Source organism: Protopterus annectens, chromosome 2.part1 (assembly GCF_019279795.1).
Source record: "Protopterus annectens isolate FY-2018-M chromosome 2.part1, PAN1.0, whole genome shotgun sequence".
Classification (NCBI taxonomy): Eukaryota; Metazoa; Chordata; order Ceratodontiformes; family Protopteridae; genus Protopterus; species Protopterus annectens.
In genome coordinates, this window is record NC_056729.1 from 1894370572 (window position 1) to 1894387009 (window position 16438).

The following is a 16438-nucleotide window of genomic DNA, read 5'->3' on the forward strand; positions in this document are numbered from 1 at the left end:
AACATAAAAGGCACAGTAGTGATGCAGGCAGTAAACACAGCACTAACCAAAATGCAGGAAACAAAGCTGAAAGAACCGCTGCTTCATGAACTTTAAAATTCGGATTTATTGTGATACAACAGGAGACATGGTAAGCGCTTTCACCTGGATAGGCTTCTTCAGACCTAAAGAACCCCCCTCTTGTACACCCTTATATGGCAAAAAAGGCGCAAAAACAGATAAATCATTAAAGGCACAGTGCAACTATCATAGTACACAACATAAATAAAGTGCTTACTCTAAAATACATTAAACATACTAAAATAAAAACGCCTATACCACTCATAAAACATGAATAGAAATGCATAAAAAACAAAAAACTGCATAAATTCATACTAATTGCACAACACTAACAATAAATCCTCTCATAAAAATGCTCTCATAATATATGTAAAAGGCACAGTCATACATATCACTTCAGTCTCCTGGACTTCAGGAAAGGTCTCAATGGTACTTTCTCATTCAGTCCAGGAAAAACATCTGCTCTAAGTCTAAAAAATCCATTTAGATTCATTACTCTCAGTTCTACCCCTCACCCCCCCCCCAAAAAACTAGTGTGTGTAAGATCTAGTACTTTAAAAAGAAAAAGATGTGTGGAATCATTAGACAAGACATGTTTGGACAGAGCATTGACAGTGGAATGAATTTTGATCTGGTAGAGATGTTCCCTTATCCTGTCCCTCAACTTCCTGTCCGTCTTGCCTACATAAAACACAGCACAGGCTCCACAGGAGGCCAAATAAACAACATATGTAGATTCACAGTTTGCATGAACTCTAACTTCATGGTTAGTGCCATAGACAGAGTGATAGAAATGGACATCAGTGTCTATGGAACAACAATAGCTGCAACTACCACAGGGTACAGTACCAGCAAGCCTATCACCTCCACCATCCATAACAGGATAACACAGCAATTTCTTTAGATTCGATCTATTCTTATAGACAAAACCTGGGGCAGCACCCACAATTTCCCTCACATTCGGGTCCAGTGTAAACAAACCCCAGTGTGATCTAATCACATCATTCAACCTACATACATCCTTAGTATAATATAAGGCACTCTGAAACCATGATTTCTACTCTCTGCCAGAACACCCTGGGAGGGGCCATCATGGTCCACTCCAGTCTCAGAGAAAAAGGGTGCAGCAGCTTGTTCCCCCAAATTAATGAGGTCTGCCAATCCTCTCTCCATATCAGATGTCTGATATTCCCTGCTCTTAAACCTCTCACATAAATCCCTAACATCTGCCTCAAAACCATCCTGACTGGGATTATACCGTGACGTCCTATATACCTGACCCCTCACAATATTACCAAAGATGTAACCTGGATGCATACTGAGTCTATGGAGATAGGAATTACGTTGACACTCCTTTCTATACACTCTTGTGTTCAATAGGCCACTTTCCAATCTCTGAACGTAAACATCCAAAAAGGAAATCCAATTCTCAGAAACCTCATGAGTAAAATTCAGATATTGCGTTAGACCATTAACTCTCTCCAGGAAGAGAGATAACTCATCTTTCATGCCCTTCCAAAGGAAAAACACATAATCTACAAAACGCCTATAAAACATCACGTTCCTCGAAAAATCACCTATACCAAACAAGAACTTGGCCTCCCATGCAGCCATAAAGAGGTTGGCATAGCTATTGGCACAAGAAGTGCCCATAGCCACGCCATCCATCTGTAAATAGCACTGAGAGCCAAAACAAAAAATGTTGTTCTCTAACACAGCTTCCAAAAACAAAGCTAACAAATCCACTGCATCACTATCTAATCCAGATTTGTCCTTCAAGTAATCAGACACCAACTGCACCACATCTCTGTTTGGTATCACAGTGAATAGGGACTGAACATCCATCATGACTAAATAATATGGGAGATCAACGGGGACAGATCTCACAAACTCATACAAATCCAACAGAAACTGTTTCGTGTCCCGTAGAATATAAACATTTGTGTCAATCACTGGGCGCAGGAACCTCTCCACATACAACGAAAATGGTTCCGTGATCCACCCCCCCTGCCTGCAACAATGGGCCTCATGGGTGGACACACACTGTCCTTGTGGATCTTAGGAAGACCCTGTATCATTGGCAAGAGGGGATCACTAACAAACAAATATTCATACAACTCATTTGTAATAACATTAGTCTTAATCAAATCATCATCTGGACTTATCCACTCTCTTTTCTATGCCATACAGATCATACAGATCATTCTCAACTAGTCCAGTAAATGAAAGGGCAATTTAACTTATGCACAGAGAAGAGCTCTTCAACAACTGAGGAGCGATCCATCCCTTGTCATTAGACCTGCTGACAAGAGGGGTGCCCTGGTAGTTATGGATTCTGAATTCTATGATGAGGCAATGAGGTCTATGTTATCAGACCAAAGGTTTTACAGTTTGGTGGAACGTAAGATGCTGGATATACATGTCCATAGAATACAGATGGTTTTGGATGATTTGATTGCACATTTCTACTTCAAAGTGAACGTGGGGAAATGGTTGCCAGAATGCAGATTTGGAACCAGTTAGTGAACAATGTCAATGTTGTGGGGGGGGGGGTCACACCAGGACTTATGATCAGGTGCATCATAGGTCTAGTGATGTCATTTCATCAGCCTGGAGAAGAGCAGCTGCAGTTGCCCATAAAAAGCTGACTATGGGGGGGGGGCTGCTACAGAGCCGTCACTGACACCAAATGAAGAGTTCCTATCCACTGTCTGACATCCAGAGAGCTCAGTGGACACTGCACAACAACATGCGATTGATGTCAGTGCTGGTGTTTCTGAGAGGACAAGTATGCATCAGGAGGAGCTTCCAGGTAAGCTTACAGATGTCAAGTGTAAGATTTAGTTGTATAGTAAAATAAATAGACATTTAAGTAATTGTTTATGTGTTTTCTTTTTTTTTTTGATGAACCTGTGATAAATTAATAGACTTAACAACATATTTTGTTCATTACACATGAGCTCTGGGTGAATACGTCAGCTAAGTTTCAGATAAAAGTATTGTTAATAGATATATAGGCAAATATTGTGTATTCACTGTCCCTCTGCAGTATTGCAGTTGTCTTGACTGCACCTTTACCTTGCTTCATTACTTCCAGGGCCATACTTCCTACAAAGTGTGAAGTCATCTGCATGTGGTAAGCCAAATATTGTTCTTTGACTGCTGATGAACACTTGTCAGATATATGCATTTATCTGTATGTGTGAGGTGGGTGTAATGAATGTCTGTATTGCTGTATCATCTGCAATAGTGGGACCAATGTTAGTTTGTTCTCATATAAGCTGTTTTAAATATTTAATGTAGGTATTAATTTCATTCCTGTGTGTGTTGCTTATTATCACTGGTGATCCTAACACTGGAAGTGCAGTACTCTTACCACCTGATGTCAGAGTATCAGCAGACTCTGATGATGGTGGCCGAACACAGGCATAGTTGTGGGGTGCAGAGGTTGAATCTGACACAGAGGTTGGCATTCTGCCATCCCTTGTATTTCCCTTGGATACAGTAAGCAGGCCTATGCAGACCTATTCCAGTGAACCCTCAGATATTGGACATTTGGAGCTTGAGACACGTGATCTGAGTAGTGTGGTTATGCCAGTTGACTCTGGTCATAGCCAGAGTGTGGGTGAGGTGCCCCACAGAAATATTGTTAGGGGTGCTTGGAGGAGGCCTGTTGTCCACCCTCCACCTGATCCTGGTGTCTTATGTACCACTCGAAGTATGTTTATGGCTATCATGGAGGTGCAGGCACATTCCAATTGGGCCTCTGAGGAAATGCTTGGGGTTGTCGATGTGACAGTCTAATGTATGGCAAAGGCTGACATGTGTGACTGCCTCCAGCATTTGGTTGATTCAATGAATGACACAATGGAATGGTCAGTATCTGTTATGGAACGTCTGCTGGCAAGGGGACAACATCCATGAGGGCATATGTCAGCATCATCATCTGATGTTAGCCAATGTGGTCATGCCCAGCCACTGTCCTGTAGTGGTACTGCTTCCAGTGCTTCACCTGTCTGACATAGGTTCATAGATTAGTACTAGTTTAACTGCCATTGTGGGTCATTTTAAGCCTAGCCAATTACCCCATGTGAGAATCAAACCTTGCACCTTGTGTTGGTAAGATATGCATCTTAACCATTATGCCAACCTCCCACAGCAATGCTATGTGCACCTCATCAGGGAATCAAACCCCGGTCTCCCACATGTCAGGCAGGGAAATCCAGCACTAATGAGCTATCAGTGAGCTTGGCTGTGTTCTTGCAGATACTCACACACATGTTCCACCTTGAGTTATAATACAGACTCATACAAATAACAGTTACATAGGTTAGTTGTGAGACTAACAGCTCATTATGTCTCAGTGGCCATTTGATACATTAGCCAAATTTTACCTACTTGTCTGTCTTACTCACACACACTCACCACATTTTGTGTCAGCCTTGGCTTTCTGCCCCCCAAACAATACCCTGTGCAAATGATAATAGTTGTGCCATATCCTTGATTTTCTATCTTTTGGATTCAGGAATACATAACTCTTTCATCTGATGCACAGGGTGTTTACCTAAGTAGTTAGTACATAAGTGTTTGTGATGCTGTTTTTAAAATTGTACTGCTTTCTTCCAGGTTTGTGTAGTGTGTGTATCTTTGATGCATGAGGCCTATTAGTTGACAGAGAACAAGTCTTTGCTATCACATATTGATGTCATTGCTGTAAAAAATCACTCACCTTCTACTTAGTTACATTATCAAGTAATAGTATGCAAGGATCTGCCATTCATTTGTGTTCTTAGACATTTATTTTCTTATTCCAGGTACAGCAATTACCTCTATAGTCTAGCATTTACAAACGTTTTAATTCCTGGCTGACTCTGCATGATCCTAGCAGTACACAGCCCTTACTTGGGTAAGTAAAGGTTATCAACATTGCCTGGTATAAATTTTACTGTGTGTACATGCATAAGATGAGAGTTTTACCCTCTTAGGTGGAATACAAATCAGCACACTGCCAGACTTAGTGCATTGTGTAGGCTTTATTGAATCACACCCACAGTGTGTCATCTGCAAAGACATTGCTTAATTAGTTTAAAATCTTGGAACACAGTTTTCTGTAACAACTAAGAACATCCTGTTGCATTGCTTTCCTCTGTTCTTTAAAGATCATTTCAGCTTTCTTGTTTCCTTCATGACTTTGATTTTCTGTGACATAAGTGCTTCTTCAATACACATTATATTATGACATGACTCATAATGGCATCACACATAGCTCTGCAATTAAAATTTCCCATAATTCTTCCATGACCCTTGCATTTTGTAGAAACCTAGATGACCAGTTAATATGGACAAGTAATACTTCTATAAAATAATAATGTCCCCACTAAATCACCCATAATTTTCTTGCTGCAGTTAAAAGAAATAGCTTGTCTTTTGTTCTTCACAAATTAAAACATTGTTTACTGTCCTTGAAAGGTAACTGTAATTTGTGTTGAATAGTTTACTAAAGTGCTTCTCAGTTTAGCGCCTCATATATCAGGACATTTGAGTAGTGGTTAACATGCAGATATTATCAGTGAATAAATGATATTAGCATACACTGTAAAATGACAAGTATTTATTTGCTGGTTTGCAATAACAGTTTTGCTGATGATTTTTTTTGACTTGCTTTTTTTTTTTCAGAGAACAAGAACTTGATTTTATCATCACCTCTATCTTCCTTTGAGAAATGCGTGTATCACTGCATTATTACGTCACCATATTGTTATTCTGAGGTATCAGTAAAGACAATTACACTATTTTATTTTATGAAAAACCAAACAAAAACAAACAAAAAATGGTTGGGTGGTATCATTATAAGCATACCACCCACTGTGAAAACATTTGAACACAGAGATCAGGTGATGGCACGTGCCAAGTAGTTTGGAGAAAACGGTAAAGTAAAACAGTGCATAAGACATTAAATGTCCAGCAGTGACAGCTTCCATTTTACCTTATATTTAGTATATATATATATATATATATATATATATATATATATATATATATATATAGTTAGGAAACTTATCATCCCATATCATGAGTAATAGAATAAATTTAATGAACTTTTCTGTGCTTCTTAATGTTGCATCTTATATATTTCATTTGTATATAGAAGTTTATGTATTATATAAATGATTATCCTGTATTTTATGCATATCTTAGCTTGTATTTTGTATATATTTTTGTCTCTTTTGCGTACCGCACTCGGAGTCATTTAATCTCACCCTGTCTGCATCGAATCTCACTGTTATATTCCGAATTTTGTTATCTACTCCTTCTGTATATAATATTTTTCATTAGAAAGACTGCATTGCATTTTCTTCTCTTTGAGCTTGGATTGTAGCTGAAATGGGTCAATAGACTAGTCCACTTTCTCAGTGAACAAATAATAAATAAAAGAAATATTGCATTACTCTGGTTATTGCCCATGCAGTGTAAGATAACCATGTACAAAACAAGATATAACAAAAAATTAAAAAGGACATCTAACCTTCTTCAACTATGTCTAAAAGAACAGCTGGATTTGCATAGCTTCTCGAAGTAAATCAATTTCTTAAAGTATGAAATCTAGACACGTTCCACAACATAATATTCTAGAACATAAATATGTAAAACAATACAAGCTTTCCTCTATATTATGGAAGTAGTTTATTTCCTTTTAATAATGTAACGATTACTACCACTGTTGTTCCAGACAGCAACTGACTTATTCAGTGAGGTCTGTACTTGCCAAGAATATTTCTGCAGACAGGGCATATGTGAGTTACATCTTTCCAGCTTTCTATGCAGAAAGGGATCAGGCAGCATCCTAAATCCAACCTTAAAAAAAAAAAAAAAAAAAAAGAACATTCAAGAACATTCAGTATTACTACAACTCAGTTTGTTTTCCTGTTGAGTACAGTAGCGAAATATAATCATGGTTCTTCTTACGACACAGACCAATACATTTAATTTAATATTGCAAACAGTAATGCATGACCAAAATCAGAAACAGATGATACAAATTGTAAAGCAGACTAAACTTCATGAAATAATTTTCTACACTTCACATCTAGAGAAAAATATACATAGGTTCATAGGTTAGTACTAAACTTAATCTCTTTCTTGGGATATGAAAGAGCTACTAAGGATGCCCACCATACCCTTCATTGCTCTTCATTCAGAAAACAGAAAAGTGAAAGCAAAATGTATGTATGTGATCTACACTTTATTGGTCAAGTATAACAAAACAAGGGGAAAATACAGCTTAAGACAGTGACAGAAATGTACAACGCTCTTGGCGAAATCATATAATACTGCATACCAATAAAAGCATTTGATATATTGACATATGTAAAGGATGAAGGCAGTATATATAATGTGATCTGCTATAATCCAGACAGAACTACACTACAGTAAAACTGTTTAGTGAAACCATGTACAGGTCACTACAGGGAAAATATTCCATGAGATTGGAAATTCTGGGAACAGACTGCATTCAAGAAATGTAAAGAGTTACTAAGGTGTGATGAAATGCTGGAATTATGATCAAGCCCTGCCACATGCACATGGTTTGTGATGGCTATGTATGTGGCATTAGGGCTGTGATTAAATATTCTATGCCCTCAGGTGAGGAAAGACCTATTTATTGTACATAAAAAGCACTTTTACTAGCAATGAAAATATCCAGAAATTAAAAAATTAGCTCCAGACTTGAGATTTGAACAAGCAAAATGCCTGCAATACCTTTGATTCCTACTTTGACTTTGGAGTAAAACTGATCAATAATTTTGGCCAATGCTTTATTTTTTGGAATAAAGAAACTGCATCAATATTTTATATCAACATGTGTCTTCTGTAATAAAAATAATATCAATTTGTTAACCAGGTAGGCCCACTGGGCACACAATTTCTTTTCAGGAACAAGCTGGAGCAATGTCTGGTTAAGTGACTTGCTCAAGGTCACTCACTACGCAAATCAGAGGTGATCAAATCAATCCCTATACCACAGGGACAGTAACTCACAGCCATAACCCTCTGCATCAACTGCCACGACAAAAGTCCATAAACAGTTTGAGGTAGGGGGTTTAAGTTGGCTACAGATGATAAACTATCATTGATGCTATCTGTTGAGCATTAGAGTCTGAGAATTCTGGAAGGTGCACAAAACTAGAGATGGCACTCATCTTAGCAGCTGAGTTATTAGGTAAGGGCTAATGCAGTACTCACCATCCTAAAAAGTGAGTTTAAGAACAGAAACAACAAAATGAATGGATTAAGAAAGTGAAGCTCTACAGAATGATGGCCATGAGTCAGACACTGCTTAGTAGTCTGTAATACCAAGTCAGGAAATGGACATTTCAATGCTAAGTTATGAAGTGGCCATCTCAATGGAAGGTCATGAATCAGAAGCTTAAGTGTCAAGTAAGAATTGAAAATTTCACATAAACATGAGCTGCTACCAGGCCTGAGATAATCAAAGAGGGTTAGGGAGTTGCCCTAATATGAGTTTTTTGATGAAAACCTTTCATAGAATAGTTCCTGCTGCACTGTATGCCATAACTGCAACCCACAGTAACACACACCAAAAACATGCATGATATTGTACATCTCCATTCAAGAAGAAAAAAGTGAGATGGTCATCTCGCTCATACAGAATAAAAGCCTCCACCTGCACTACAAGTGGCCTGGCTTAAGTTAGCAAACCTTGGCCCCAAAGAATCAGCCAGGGACAAAGGAATTATTGTGTCATGACCGGCTATCATACCTGCTCCCCTAGTGGCCTGGCTTAAGTTAGCAAACCTAGACCCTGGAGAACCAGTCTGGGACAAAATAATTATTGTCCCATGACTGGCTATCATACCTATACCACAAGTGGCCTGGCTTAAGTTAGCAAACCTAGGCCCCAGAGAACCAGCCTGGGACAACAGAATTATTGTGTCTTGACCGGCTATCGTACCTGCTCCACCAGTGGCCTAGCTTAAGTTAGTAAACCTAGGCCCTGAAGAAACATCCAGGTACAAATGAATTATTGTCTCGTGACTGGCAATCATACCTGCACCACAAGTGGCCTGGCTTAAGTTAGCAAACATAGGCTCTGGAGAATCAGCCTGGGACAATGGAATTATTATTTCATGACCAGCTATCATACCTGCTCCACTAATGACCTGGCTTAAGTTAGCAAACCTAGGCCCTGGAGAACCATCCAGGGACAAAGGAATTACTGTCTCATGAGGATGGCATGCAGGCACAATGGTTAAGGTCTTTACCTCAAAGACGCAATGTACAGGGTTTGATTCTAACCTCAGGTTATCAGCTAGGCTTAAAAGGGTCCTTCAAGACAGTCAGCCTAGTACTTACCTATGAAATGTATTTGTTCACACCCTTGTAAGATGCTAGATGCAGTCAGCTGTGTGGTATGATGAAGCAAATAACAGTTCAATTGATAGTTAACATGCTATTGTAGAAACAAGTGTATATGGCCTCTTAAAGTTGTTTACATATTGCTGGTCAGCATTCTTTATAGGATTTAACATTCAACTTGAATTAACCTTTCTTCCTGTGGCTATGGGGTAATTCTAGCTAATTAACTGGCTTCTTGAAGGCGTCACTGTTTTACAAATACCCCACATCCTCTCTCCCCTGAAAAGTGGTGACTAGCTTAGTGGGATGAACTCGGTCAGCAAAGGAAAAAATAAAATAAAAAAAAAATCTGAAATATTTTAAATAGGGTGTATCTACTTCAGGATGTGAGAATGGTTACTGGCTCAGTTGGCAGAATATACATGATCAGAAATTCAGTACTGCATAGGGTTAAAAATGCGATCATACATCTTAGCCTCAGAGCATCAAAAATCATAGCACTAGCCTTTATAAATCATATCAGAGGGTCAAAAAGAGGAGCACGTTATTATTTTTCACAATAGAATGTTTTTTTATATACACTAGTCCCTGTATAGTTACTGGTAGTGACTGTTTGTACAGCTGTAGATTTCGTATTGAATAAAGTATATACGCATAAACAAGTGTTACTTTATGTGGAACATTGTAATTCTAGGAGGAAAAAGGCTAATTACAAGGGCTACAACTATAACACGATGAATAAATCACAGCAGTTGAGAGGTATGGACATTTTTATGGGCCCATAAAATACCATGGCAGATGTGCTTAGTACCATCATTATCAGAGATAATAGCCTTTCAACAGATAACTCTCAACTGTCTGGAATTTTGCATAAAGTCCAGATTTTTGCCTCATATATTTGGTCGGATCCTCAGATAATTTGTGTTTCTCAGTTGTGTTCACTGAGGATGCAGTCAGTAAATAAAGAAAGTCATTTTTGTCAATGACAGCCAAGTATATTAATATTTCATTAAAGCTTCATATATTAAATTTGTCAGACCCTGAATAATGAATGCCTACTCTGAAGCATTGCTCTTGTACCTTTGAAATCCTGCACATATAACTTAAAATGTCTACTAATCTCATTGTCTGTCATAATAGTGTATACATGTGTATAGTGGATATAAAAAGTGTACACACCCCGGTTAAAATGCCAGGTTTTTGTGATATATAAAATGAGACCACAATAAATCATTTCAAAACTTTTCCCACCTTTAATGTGACCTATAACAATTCAATTGAAAAAAAAACAAAACTGTTAGGGGAAAAATATAAAAATAAAAAACGTACAAAATACTGGTTGCATAAGTGTGCACACCATTAAACTAACAGTTTGTTGAAGCACCTTTTGATCTAATTACAGCATTCAGTCTTCTTGGGTACACACCTGCCATCAATTAAAGAGACTCTTTTTATATCCACTGTATGTACTCTTAATGTTTCAGTGTTGTAGGATGTTTGTATTGCACTGTATGTCTGTTTGGAGCTTTTCTCCCCAGGCCCCCATTGAAAAGGGATAACTTGTAATTCTTCAGTCAGAGAAGCCAGTAAGCACATGTCAGTAAATAAATAACTAAATAAATTTGAGTTTCAGACCAGATCCTTTAGAAAATCACATGCAACTTTATAAGTTTATACCAACAATATTAAAAATCTGCCCTTGGTTTTGATGGTTTGTTCCATATCTTTTTATGCCTTAGTCTGGAATTATTGTGTAAAGAAGTTTATATATATATTTATTTCTTTATTGACCTTTGATTACCGGCGAAAGTCCTACTGGGTAGAAGCCCATTTTTAGCCAAAGTCTGGGGAGAAAGACCACAAATTATTACAAAACATTTTAAGAACAATTTTTACAATCTTCAAAAATAAAATAAAAAAACATCTTAGGTTTAAATAACTATAACAAATTAAATATAATATAAAAACATTGGGTAAGAATCAGTACAATGTATATGACAATCATTTAATATTTAGAGAAATTTTGACAGTTTGTGGAGAAATTAAAGGTAAGTTAGTCTAATACAAATAGGAATTGAAATATGAGGTGAGGAAAAAACAGGCTTATGGTATAATTAGAAAGCCAGGGAGGAAAATTAGATAGCAATAAGGAAACATGAAGAAGGGAGAGTGAAGAATTATAAGGAATGAAAAGGTACTTACTCACATTTACAGATACAGTTTTTCCTGGTTTAGAGCAAGAACAAAGCCAGATTTTAGATAGGAAGCTTTTCAAAGTGGTTTTGAAAGATGGGAGGGAGGGTATAGACCTGATAGATACAGGTAAGGGGTTCCAGACCTTAACAACCTTGTATGAGTGCAGAAAATGCCCAACAGATTTGTTAGGTTTGTAGACAGACAGCAGTTTTTGATCACTGGCCCTAAATGACGAGAACATAGTTGTGTAGAATGTTTTTTAGTGTTGGACAGGCAGAAGAATTCCGGATAATTTTATAGATGGTTAGAAGTTGAATATATGTTAGTTGATGTGGCAGTTCTAACCAGTTAAGGCTTTTCAATGATATACAGTGGCAGTTTCTGAAAAGGATATGTACTGCAAATTTAGCAACATTGCTACAGCATTGTTCAAGTTTTAATATTTGTGAAGCCTGGAGGATAAGGATGACATAAGAGCGGGGAGGAGGTATAGTTTTAGTTGCGCTGGTGATAAAGTTTTTGTCTCTGTAAATCATCGCTAGTTTTTGATGAGCTTCTCTTATGTAAGTTTGTATATGCAAGTCAAATATAAGATTGTCATCCACTATCATCCCTAATAGTTTGCTATGTGAAGTGACTTCAATGGTTGTTCTATCAAGAGAGGCAACCTTAAATTTTGTTTTTTTCATGAGAGGGGGATATGGGGGAAAAAGTAGTAGGTTGGTCTTTTTGTGTTGAGCATGAGCTGTGAGTTACTAAGCCATGTTTCCATGGCTGTTAAAGCTTCCTGAGTAATTTTTTGGAGGTGTACCATGTTGTCAGATGTGGAAATGTGAGTGGAATCATTTGCGTAGTGTATTTGGGTGGCGTTTTATTTGGAAGTATAGGGGTGTTGATGAAAATGTTAAAGAGGAAAGGACCAAGGATAGAGCTTTGTGGTACACAAGTGGTGACAGGGAGGTAAGGGGAGAGCATGGAGTGCCACTTAAATGACTGATACCTATTGGACAGGTAGCTTTTGAACCACAGAAGAGTAGGCTGACAGAGACCTAGCGAGGACATTTGAAGTAGAAGTTTGCTTTAGCAAAATGTGTTGAAGGTTTTAGATAGGTTTATAAATAAGTAAGAGACTATATATAAAACAAACAGGATAGGACCACCACGATGTAAAGCATAAAATGAGGATTTATTTCATATAACAAAAGATAAGCGCTTACGCGTGCTAACAAAACACGCTTCTTCAGATCTTACAAAACAGTAAAAATGTGTCCCTGTATATATATATATATATATATATATATATATATATATATATATATATATATATATATATATATTTGAGTTCCATTGAAAACACCTGAAGCAATCATTCTATTGTCAATTAATGATTCATCACATTCATTTGACTGCAGATTTAACTAAAATGAAACTCTTTAAAGCTATACTAATTAACGTGTTCATCTTAATAGTTCCTAGATATAGCTATCCTATATAGGCATATTATATAAAATATATCTGTATAAGAGCATAATACACATTAAATTCATAAAGGAAAATATATATGAATATATAAATAAATAAATTATAAATACTCCTATATATGCATCACTATCAACATATTATACCTCATTATAATGAATGAAATGTATACAGCTATATTCCAATTTGAAACCATAACTGTATAATATATATATAAAGCATACTTAAACATAATGTAGCAGCATAGCCAAAAATAAATATGTGCGTATATATATATATATATATATATATATATATATATATATATATATATATATATATGCAAATAAACAACCTTATAGAATCTGTCATTGTACATATGTCAAATTAATACATTCATAACTATAACTAAAATACGTGTGTAAAAATATAAAAATATATAAAAATAACATATATAGATATATCATATATAAAATGTATAAACATTTTTTCATGTTTAATAAGTAATTCATATTCATAAATCCAGATTCATTTATATGTGCGTGCCTTAAGTACTGGTTTAATACTTGTAAAACTGTTCAGGCCAGGATTTAGATGTGCACGTAATTTAAATATCCAACAAAGCTCAACTAACTCTAAATAATTCATATTATTACCTTCTCTTCTATTAACCGTTACTAGTTGTAATACTCCAAATTTAAAATAATGATTCCTCTCAGTAATTATATGTTTGGCTAATGCATTTTGTTGATTTAGCCGTCTAATATCATATGTGTGATTATAAATTCTGTCTTTGAGTCTCCTTGATGTCATCCCTACATAAAAGGCAGGACATAAAGCACAGGTTGCAAGATATATAAGGTTACTATATCACAAGTCGCATAAAATGTTGGCATAAATTTATAATCCATCGTGGGATGAATAAACGGCTGTATGTCTGTTATCATGTTACACATATTGCAACGTTTACCTAGAAATCTCCCACAACGCTGTCTCTTATGTGACTCTTTACGATTATCAAAGATATGATCAATACATGAGTCTCTTAAGATTTTTACTGTTCCTATAGCTAAAGTTAGGTGACTCACCTATAATATTCATTATAGTGGGATCAATCGTAAGTACATGCCAATTCTTATTAATAATAATACTAGTGACTCTTTTGTTATCATTAGTGTATCTAGTTACAAATGTCACTCTAGTATCTTTATAGATTCTATTATGGTGAGTAGCCATTTCTCTTGTTTCAGTCTCTATGTCACTGGACTTCTTAAAAACAGCCTCTTTTACTTTATTAATCATGGAAACATTATATTCTCTTTCTATAAATAGTTTCTCCATGACTTCAACCTGCTTATGTAAATCTGAGATTTCTCTACATATTTTCGTTAGTCTGATAAACTGACTTTTAACAATGTTTGAGAACACAAATCTAGGATGCATACTTCTGAAATGTAACAAGGCATTCTTCAAACATGATTTCCAATACAGAGAGGTGGATAAATAACCTTGCATGTCTTTGGTGATGGTTATAGCCAAGAAATCAACTTTCAAATAAGAATATTCCATAGTAAACTTCAAAAAATCAGTTGTTGATTCTAAGTATCTTACAAAGTCATTCAACATATTGATATCACCATCCCAAAACAACAGGATGTCATCACTACACGCTGGCATATTCTGTTTTAAACCCTGGAGGGTCTCAGCTTCCACAGCAAGTTTTGAATGTTATTTTTGGAGGCCAGGACCTAGTACAAGGAAAGTGTACGCAGATAAATGGAAGAGATTTTGTTTTGGAGTGCAGCAAAGGAATTTGATGTTTCTAAGCCTAATTTAAGTGTGGCTCTTCAATATCTTGCTGAGTTACTGGACAAAGGTTTCTCCTTCTCTTCTATTAAGGTTCATGCTGCAGCAATTTCTGCTCACTATGACTGTGACCCACCATTGTTTTCTCATCCTTTGTTTAAGCAATTCCTTAGAGGGCAAAAGAATATAAGACCCCACAGAGCTCCTACTCCTGCTTGGGATCTCAATTTTGTGTTGGAGAAACTCACTCTACAACCTTTTGAGCCTGCAGCTACTGCTGAGTTGAAATATTTATCATGGAAGACTGCTTTTTGTTGGCCATTACCTCTGCAAGAAGGGTTTCTGAATTACAGGCCCTGTGGCGGTTGAGCCTTTCTTAATTTTCCACAAGGATAGGTATCTTTACTAATCCTTCCTTTTGCCTAAAGTGGTTTCTAGTGTGGCTTTAAACCAAACTATTCATTTGCCTACTTTTATGCAAACCCCTCAAAATAAAGGGGAAAAGATTTTGCACACTTTGGATATACACAGGCAGTTGCGATATTATTTGAGCAGAACTAAAGGGTTCAGGCAGTCTCAGCAGTTATTTGTTTCATTTGTTTTGGGTTCTCAGGGCAAGCCTGTGTCAAAACAAACTATTTCTAAGTGGATTGGGTTTTGTATTGCTTTCTGTTATTCCCATCATGGTAAGGAGATTCCAGCTGGGATTAGGCCTCATTCCACTAGGACTACTGCCACTTCTACAGCTTTCTTAAGGGGGGTGGCAACTAAAGATATTTTGGAGGCAGCTACTTGGAGTTCAGTGCATACTTTCTCTAAGCATTACCACCTTCCACTTTACTCTAAATCTAGGGCTGGTTTTGCCACTGCAGTTTTACAGGGTATTTTGGCAGCTCCTACTGCTTTATAGTTTGCCATCCTCCCTTACCTCTGCTTTGGGATTCTACCCAAGTGTAAGGACTGCAGCAATGTGAGATGAAGAACATAGTACAGTTTTGTACCTACCATAAATGTAGATGTTCAAGATCCACATTGCTGCAGTCCAACTCTCTCCTCCTTCCCTCTGTGGTTAGAGGCGGTTGTGTGGATTGGGTTGTGAATATTGTGGATATTGTATATATTGTACATATAATTAGTACAAGGGTGGTTGGTTGTTTTGCTGTCTTTTGGTTGTGACCTTTCTTTTTAGGGTCTTCTGACATCTGGGGCAAGAAAAGACTGAGGATATGACGTCGGTCATGCGCATTTGTACCCTGACATTCTGATGTCAGTCTTAAGCGCCTTGACCGCCGTCAGCCTAATACTTTGATATTCGGGCCGACCGAGGACAGCGGACTACCCAAGTGTAAGGACTGCAGCAATGTGGATCTTCGAACATCTACATTTATGGTAGGTACAAAACTGTACTTTTTTGTGATACATAAAATGAGACCACAATAAATCATTTCAAAACTTTTCCCACCTTTAATGTGACCTATAACCTGTACAATTCAATTGAAAAAAAAAAAAAAACTGTTAGGGGAAAAATATAAAAATAAAA

At 36.9% G+C, this 16438-nt stretch overlaps 1 protein-coding gene across 2 annotated transcripts in view; it reads right to left on the reverse strand.

Annotated features, from left to right (window-relative positions):
• Positions 1–5074: 5074 nt before the first annotated feature.
• The window catches only part of LOC122794687 (lipopolysaccharide-induced tumor necrosis factor-alpha factor homolog), a 289157-nt gene continuing 277793 nt past the window's right edge, over positions 5075–16438 (reverse strand). For both annotated transcript variants that reach the window (XM_044063316.1, XM_044063317.1), the window contains exon 4: positions 5075–6915. In XM_044063316.1, coding sequence (XP_043919251.1) covers positions 6807–6915 — 109 coding nt within the window. In that variant the 3' untranslated portion in view covers positions 5075–6806. The remainder of the gene's footprint in view (positions 6916–16438) is intronic.